Below are 7,833 nucleotides of genomic sequence, written 5' to 3'. Positions count from 1 at the left end.
CGAGCGGCCCTCACCTGCGACTTGTCGTACTTCATCTGGCAGGCGGCGGCGTAGCGCTCGCAGCCGGGCACCGGCTTCAGGGGCCGGCACACGTTGATGTAGTACTTCCTCCACGTGCTGCGCTCCCCGGCGTTGTCCATGGCGTACCAGTTGGCCGCCTGGCCGCCGTCGGCCTTCGCCAGGCTAGGGTTGGAGACACGCGGGCGCTTCTGATCCGGACTCGACCCGGCCGGCGCACGCCCCTCCCTCCCCGCCGGGCACCGGCCCGGCGTGCAGCAGCCTGGCCGCCCCACAGCTCCGCCCCGCCAGCGGTGACTGCACATGACGCCACGGAGGGCTGAGGCCGCGCAGGAAGGTGGGCTGACGTCAGGGAGGCTTAGCGTGCGCTCTGCGGCCGCAGCCCGGGCCGACGGGACCGCCCTCGGGGCCCAGCTACCTGCTCCGGCCGGCCCTAAAGGGACGCGGCAGCGGCCTGCGCCCGAGGCCAAGGGCACCGGCTGGCCTCACCTGGACAGGTCGTACTGCTCCAGTGACAGCGGGTCGATCACCACGCACTCCAGGGGCTCCTCCGGGCAGGCGTAGCTCGTGTACCACCGGAAGTTGTAGGTCGAGTTATCCTCTTGCTAGTGGCACAGCGAGGTGAGCAGGGGGTGAGAGGGCAGCGTTACCCGGCCGCCTCGAGGGCGCGGGCACCGCCCGGCCTCTCAAGGCAAGCTGCAGGGAGCAAACCCTCGCGCCTGCCTTTCGGATTAAGAGGACGCGTGCCCGGTAATGAAACAGGACGGACATCTAGCCTCTGTGTAGCAGGAATAAGGGATGACTGTGGGGGTCTGTGTGTGTTCTGGGTTCTCACTGAGGCCCAGTGAATAGACAGCTCAGACTGTGCACCCCCGCGTACCCTGGCGCATCTGAAAGGAGTCATTAAAGTCATGGGACGTGATGGTTTGGGCAGGGAGCCAGACCCAAAATAGCTCTGCTTCTCAATAAAGGGGCGATGTGGGCTCCCGTGTGAGCGCTGGGCGGCGGGGCCCCGGGGGCCCCCGGGCCCCCCCCGCCGGTCCATCTGCAGGCGCAGGCTGCCCCCGCCGTGCTCGGCAGCCCCCAGCCTGCCCCGCCTCGCTTCCCCCTGCCACGCCGCGGGGCGAGTGCCACCTGGTACTCGGGGAAGCCGACGCCCGCTTCCCGGTCGCAGAGGAACGTGATCAGCGTGGTCCTGGGCGTGTGCCTGGCGTTGTTATAGGGCGTCCCGTCTTTGTAGGTCAGCTGGATCATCCCGTCGTAATAGGACAGCTTAGAGTTGCTCTGCCCCAGGTTCCAGGCCTTCCCGTCACTGCAACCAACAAGCGTGTCTCAGACACGAGACCGGAGCTGCGAGGCTGTGCCCCGAAGGCCGGCCGGGCCAGTGGCCGGGGCACGGGCTGCGACGCGCCCCCGTGCCCAGGCAGGGCTTGGAGCGGGGGAGGAGAGACACCAGGCCACGCCGGGCGTCTCTGGACTAAGGCCCGACTCACTTCACTGAGCTGACACGACACTGAGAGACCCGCGGAGGGCTCAGAGGCCAGAGTAAAGCGGCCCCGGCCAGCGGCTGCAGGGCCCGCAGCCCCAGGCCGCGTCTCCTCTGTGTGAACGCGCGTCGTGAACACCGCCCGAGCGAGCGCGCCGACTTCCCCGTGAAACACCGCTAGCACCGAATACCTCTGCGGAGACCCTCAACTGGGTCGCACTTGCCTTTTCGTGACCTGACAGGCCCCCGAGGTGTTTGGGCAAGGCTCGGCAAACACGGGGCCACACACGTTTATGTAGAAGTCGTATTTGTCGGTCTCCACTTTATAGGTGCCGTTTTTCCTCATGAGCGGTAACAAGTCAAAAGAAAACCCTGAGAAAGAGCAAGAACAGCCGAGTGGTCAAGGGGTGACAGGGCCCTCCGCCCGGGGGACACGCCGGCCCGGGGTCACCCTGCAGCCCTCGAAGCGTCACGCGGCAGCACCGGCCGCGCCCGGCCTCGGCCCGGAGCCCCAGTGGGGCCGCTGCTGCTGCCGCATGCCCCTGGCGGGACCACCGCGCGGAGGCCCCTCAGGAAGTCCCCCAAGGCCCAGCGCCTTCTCAGACGGGACTGACAGCCACGTGTCCCTGGGTTCTGCCTTCGGCAAACCTACCTCAAAGGTGAGTTTAAGAGGCTTTTCGTTAGCTCAGGCAAAGCCTCAAACTCCAGAGTTTCAAAGTTTAGGCCAGAGTCCATGTAATTCTAAAAGCAAGTTCCACCCCTGATCACTGGTGGCAAACGCCCTGAGGGAAGCCCGCAGGCGCCGGGGAGGCGGCGTGGCGACACGCACCTGCCTGGGAGTCGAACACGGAGCAGTTGGTGCCCTCCGCCCGGGCCAGCACGCAGGCGGCGGCCGTGTGCCACTCGAACTGGTAGAAGCAGCCTTCGTCTTCCGTGGCCCGCAGCACCGGGGCGCTCTCCAGGTCGCCTGCGGGGAGACCGGCGCTCAGCCTCCTCGGGGCCCCCACCGCCTGCGCGCGCCCCACCAGGACGCCCTCGTGCGGCCACGCACACGGCGAGGACACACCCCGCCGCGAGAGCCGGCAGTGAGCACGGCCTGACGGCCGGGACGGGTCTGGAGAGGAGGACAGGCGCCTTCCCGCGGGGGAGGGAGGCCCAGCGAGCGCGAGGGAGGCACAGACACACACACACTCGGCAAGCCAGGTCCGTGGACTGCTGGCGTGAAAACAGGCGGTGTGGTGGTGCCTGACCCCGAGCATTCGAGCTGAGGCCCTCCGAGGTATTTTCAGACGTCACCCTTTGAGTTGCCATTTCCGCAATAGCCTATAAAATAACGTGAGTGCATCCTGTGCCATCTGAACACCAGCCTGTTTACAGACTACCAGACTGTTCCGCTTGTGTGTGCGCACGTAGGACGGGCGGCCGAGGGGAGGGGTGCGGGCCGGGGAGGAACGGGGGCTCCCACGTGGCACCGGGGGCCCCCGGGGGGACGGCGAGGGTACTGGGGGACACTGAGAGGGTGGTCCGAGCGGCTCTCGTTACATGTGCGTTACCACCATTATTTTGGCGGTATCGCTGATATTCTGCACGTCTCCCCACAATTTTAAAAGCAGCCCTTGAGGTGCCAGCACAGCTGGGAGCGAATCCAAAGGAGGTATCTCGGCAGGGGCGGACAGGCTGTGGTGACAGCACCACCCTGCAAACATGCTACTCACACACCAGCGGAGACGCTGAAAAGTAGGAGCCCCCGGACCTCCCCCCAGGAGCGCCTCAAGGCGGCAGCCGCCGCCGCACAGCCCGGACACCCACGACACGCGTCTGAGGACGACGCGACACGCGGACCGACCGACTCTGACAGCATCAGCCACAGACGCCGGGGCGAGGGGAAGCGAAACAATGGCCGGAGTGGCCGAACGAGGGCCTGGAGAGGAGCAAAGAGCCTCCCCTGCGGAGGAAGTCGCCGCCGGCAGGGTCGGCCTCGGCGGTTGTCAGGAAGAGGAAACTGGGGCCACCGTCACTCGGACAATGATGACAGGGTCCCTGGGGCACCACCTGGTTTCTCCATTTCGGGACAGGCTTGAGTGGGGGAGGGAGGAAGCACGAGCGGCCATGTCCCCCCACAGAAGATTCTGGAACCTGACACGCCCGCCACGCCTCTCCCCCGGACCACCCCGGCATGGCCACCAGGAGCGACGAGCCGCGGGGCGCCCGGCCCCTACCTGGCTTGCAGATGAGCGTTATGTTCGTGGCCGTCTTCCTGCCGGGAGCACACTCGTCGCCGTCCGTGTAGGACAGCTGGATGCTTCCTTTCTCTTTTGTGGGAGAAGAAAGGAATTTGCCGAGACTTTTACTCCCATTCTTATCTGGAAAAGAGAAAGAAAAGGGACCGTCCGAAGACTCGGTTAGCGCTGTGGCAGGCGCCCACGGCAGCCACAGGGGGGCGAGGCCGGCCGGCCGGCCAAGCGGTCAGTGCAGGGCGGCAGGCACAGTGCGGGCCCCGGCCGCCGCCGGCCCGGCGGGCAGCAGCAGCATAAGCAGGGTGACCGTGGGCCGGGGCACAGCACGCACACTCGCACGTCGGGCGGCAGCGGCCCCACAGTGGGCGGGCTCGAGACGCGGTCTCTCCCCAGCCCGCCCAGGCCCTACAGCCGAGGAGGAGACACGAAATCCGCCCGTGGGCTGCGCAGGGGGCCTGTCACGCTGCTGACCGCACAGCCGGGCAGCCGGCCTGTCAGCAGAAAGCTCTGAAACTGGGTCCCCTGGCCCCCCGGAAATCAAGGCATGGACATCCTGGGCCTGTTTTAAGGCCGTGAGCAGGGGTAACCCCAAAACCCAGCCCGGTGAGGCCGCCGCAGCTAAGGTTGGCGGCAGGTTCAGGGCCCGGCCAACCCAGGGCTCCCGACAGCCATGGCTCCCGAGCGCAGAGCTGCAAACGTCCTCGTTTCAGTTTCGGGGTACACACGACACAAGCACGCACTATTATCCGCATACAGTGCAAAGCACTTCAAGACCCTGTCTGCTGTCTCTTCTGAGCGCACCCTGTGGGTCCCACCCTCGGCCGCCACGGCACCTCGGAGTGGTACCGTCCCCCTTCCCACACGCTTCGCAGGCCTGCAGGGCGCCGGGGAGGCTCCACACCCACCCGGGCCACGCGCCCGCGCCACAACCCACCGACAGCGCACACGGCCGCGTCCGCGGGGCAGCCCCCAGCCGCGCCCCGCGGCAGCACCCGGTGGCAGACGTTGATGAACAGGTGCTTCTTTTTGGTCTCGCTCTGGCTGCCGTCCACAGCTTCCCAATTCTGCTCCGTTTCTGCAATCAGAAAGAAAAACAACCGCGTCTTTACCGAAGGCAGCGACCACTGCTGTGAGGGCGCCCACAGGGCGGTTCAGCGAGGGCAGAGGCACTGCACGCGCTCACGTCTGGGACAGGCAGGCGCAGGCACGGGGTCGCTTCACGCTCAGACGCAACCCTTGCTGCCGCTCACCCTCAAGGCGGGCTCAACAGAGTGCTAACGCAGCACCTTCTCCGCAACCCCGACAGGTGAAATCAGGGCCGGGAAGGCCGCAGCGCCGGCCACTGAAGGCCAGGTCCCAGCCCCGGACGTGAGTCAGGTCTGCATGGTCCCGGAGCGCAGACGGGGCCGGTCCATCACACGGGGACGGCGTGTAAGGGGACCTGTGCTTCACGCCAAAGACACAGCTGGAGACCCGAGGGGTCAGAAGGAAGGCACCTGCCCCTGCGGGTCGGAGAGGGGCTGACCGGTCCCGCGTGAAGGACTCCAGATGCTAACGTGGCTCCTTCACAGGTGGGGGTCCAGGGAACTCCCACAGCCCATCAGCGGTGGGCCGCTCATGGCCGAGAGCTGCACAGCAAGGCCACCAACTGGCAGACCAGGGACCCGCCAGGGTCAAGGTCACACACAGGCAGGACGGGAGTGGGGAGCGAGCCACTCCTCCCGTGGCAGGACAAGGGGAGGCCGCGACATGCCAGCTGGCGGCCACAGGCCACGGTGACGGCGCCCCGGGGCGCCCCGCAGCGAGGCGCAGCCCACCTGTGTGCCGCACCAGCGCAGACAGGTCGAAGCGCTTCTTGCCGTCGATGATGCCGCACAGGAGGTCCTCCTTCTCCTTGACACAGGCGTGCTTGGTGGCCCATGTGAAGAAGTAGGTGCAGTCCGCCTCTCCCGTGAACACAGGGGCTCCTTTCCCGTCGTCGCCTGAGCAAGGAGACAGCAGCCCGTTACGAGACCAAAACCTGCAGCGGCCTCAGGACTGAGAAACAGCACGCCGGACCCCAGGCCCGCTGCGCAGCTGAAAAAGCCCAGAGCCCTGGAGGCCAGAGGAGAGGGGTTTCTGCGAAGCACCACGCGGCACAGGCCGCTCATGCCAGGAGACGGTCTCTGCAGCTACAAGGCCGTTCACAGCATGAGGATGAGGAGATGAAGTGGGGGCTGGTAAGGACCGAGGGCTGTCCCCTGCAGGCCTCCAACATCCTCTGGAGAACAGGCACTCGCCAAAGGAGGGCAGAGCCCAGAGCCCAGCCTCGGCCCAGGGGCCGCGGGGCACCCGCTGCTGCAACCCAGCCCTGAGGCACGCCCTGTGGGGCCCCTCCCCAGCCCAGCAGGAGGAGGGCACCGCCACCAGCCACACCAGGCGCAGCCCGGTCGCTGCGTGCGGGAGACCGCCCGCCCCCACGAGGGACCAAGGAGCGGGTCCAGGAGCTCAGCAAGGGCACAGCCTGCCCCTCCCAGCGCATCTCGGACACTGGCTGGTGCCGACACCCAGTGCTGGCCGCCTCTGCACACGAGTACCGTCGGTGAGTCTTTAGGCCAGAGTCCCTGGGAACAGGAGAATGGCACTTTTATCACCATCCCGTAAACCGAACTCAAACGTGTTCTCTGGAACGGCTCTCAAGAGTCAGACCTGCTGGGCCACTTCCCGCGTCCGGACCCTCATTCTGATCATCTAACTCGGGCCTAGCTATCATGTTTACTCTGGGCACCACCCAGAATGAGGGTGAGAGAGGGGTGGTGTCCGCAGGGCCTCGGTGCCGCCCCCAGGGCCGCGGGCACTCCCAGACTTAGAGCCTTAGAGCTGCAGTTTCTGCCCAGCTCAAGCCTACCTCCCACTGCCACCAGGGGGCCCCCCTGGGCCTAACAGCTCAGCTCCCCACCAGTCTTCTGGACGGGAAGGCGGGCTGCTGCGCACGGTCACGTGGCCTGCCTGGACTGCAGCAAACTTCACCGACTTTTCCCTTTCTAGAAAAGCTCTCCTCTCCCTTTCCAAGCTGGCGCTCGGCTCCAGTTTCCTCCTGTGGACCCTCCACGACTTCCCTTTCCCTGAGCATACAATGTCCTAAAGGACAGGGAAATAATATTTTGTACCAAGGAAAAAGGATGTTTCCTTTACCACTTTACTGTCAGCAACGTCACGATGCCATGCTGCGAGGGGGTAGGGGCAGGCAGGCTCAGCCACCGCCTCATGTTCCTTGAGGTGTCCAGGCCTCAAATCCCACAGCACAGAGACTGCTGTGGCCCTTCTGCAACATGGCAACTGGGTCATGTGCCTGCGGGGTCACTGCCAGGGGCGCAGGGGGCAGAACCAGCCCCACGCGGGGCCAGACCAGACCGCAGAGCCGTCTGCCTCCAGGCTTCTCCCTTTCTTTCCTGAAGGACAGCGTCAAGCCGTTCTCCCCCAGAGGCCGAGCCCCAGCGCCAGCTCCCTTTCCTACACGGCAAGCCCTACCCCATCCCTCGGGGCCCGGGGAGGCTCATCTTCCTCTTTCAGGCCCCCACCAGACCCACACCCAGTAGACCCCGACTGGATACCTGTTTCACCACTGGAAGAGATGTGTGTTCTGGAAATTCAATTGCTTCCCACCTGTCTCTTTGTTAAGAGTGACGAAAGCTGACTAGGAGCGGCCTCCGGCACCCACCCCTGCCCCGAGCCGGTTTGCCCCCGGGCCCTACTACCGCCTACACCGGGAGCCCATTCCTGGGCACCCACCTCTGCCCTTGCTCAGCCCTCCCAGGCTGAGACTTGGTTCTGGCCCATAAAAAACAGCAGCATTCCCCTCTGTCTGTAGAACAGACCCACAGACAATACAGAAAAAGGTCCAGATGAGCAGGAGAACCCCACCAATCAGTCCCCCCCCAAAGCCCTGCCCCAGCCGAAACACGCAACTCCCAAATGCACCTGCCGCTCCTGGACGGCTCTTGCGGGACCCTCCTCCGGTTTTATTCTCCCCCCAAAGTTCCCTAACGTGGCTCTTGCGGGACCCTCCTCCGGTTTTTTTCTCCCCCCAAAGTTCCCTAACGTGGCTCTTGC

At 65.5% G+C, this 7,833-nt stretch overlaps 1 protein-coding gene across 1 annotated transcript in view; it reads right to left on the bottom strand.

Annotated features, from left to right (window-relative positions):
• The window catches only part of IGF2R (insulin-like growth factor 2 receptor), a 112,992-nt gene that overhangs the window by 32,623 nt on the left and 72,536 nt on the right, over positions 1-7,833 (bottom strand). The window contains exons 12-19 of the mRNA XM_012735188.1: positions 5,559-5,723; positions 4,676-4,816; positions 3,724-3,867; positions 2,334-2,471; positions 1,729-1,876; positions 1,153-1,330; positions 508-623; positions 15-183 (exon numbers count right to left, since the gene is read on the bottom strand). Coding sequence (XP_012590642.1) covers positions 15-183; positions 508-623; positions 1,153-1,330; positions 1,729-1,876; positions 2,334-2,471; positions 3,724-3,867; positions 4,676-4,816; positions 5,559-5,723 — 1,199 coding nt within the window. The remainder of the gene's footprint in view (positions 1-14; positions 184-507; positions 624-1,152; positions 1,331-1,728; positions 1,877-2,333; positions 2,472-3,723; positions 3,868-4,675; positions 4,817-5,558; positions 5,724-7,833) is intronic.

Source organism: Condylura cristata, unplaced genomic scaffold (genome assembly GCF_000260355.1).
Source record: "Condylura cristata isolate star-nosed mole 26May11 unplaced genomic scaffold, ConCri1.0 scaffold00001, whole genome shotgun sequence".
Lineage (NCBI taxonomy): Eukaryota > Metazoa > Chordata > Mammalia > Eulipotyphla > Talpidae > Condylura > Condylura cristata.
This window is presented reverse-complemented; position numbering and strand designations above follow the sequence as displayed.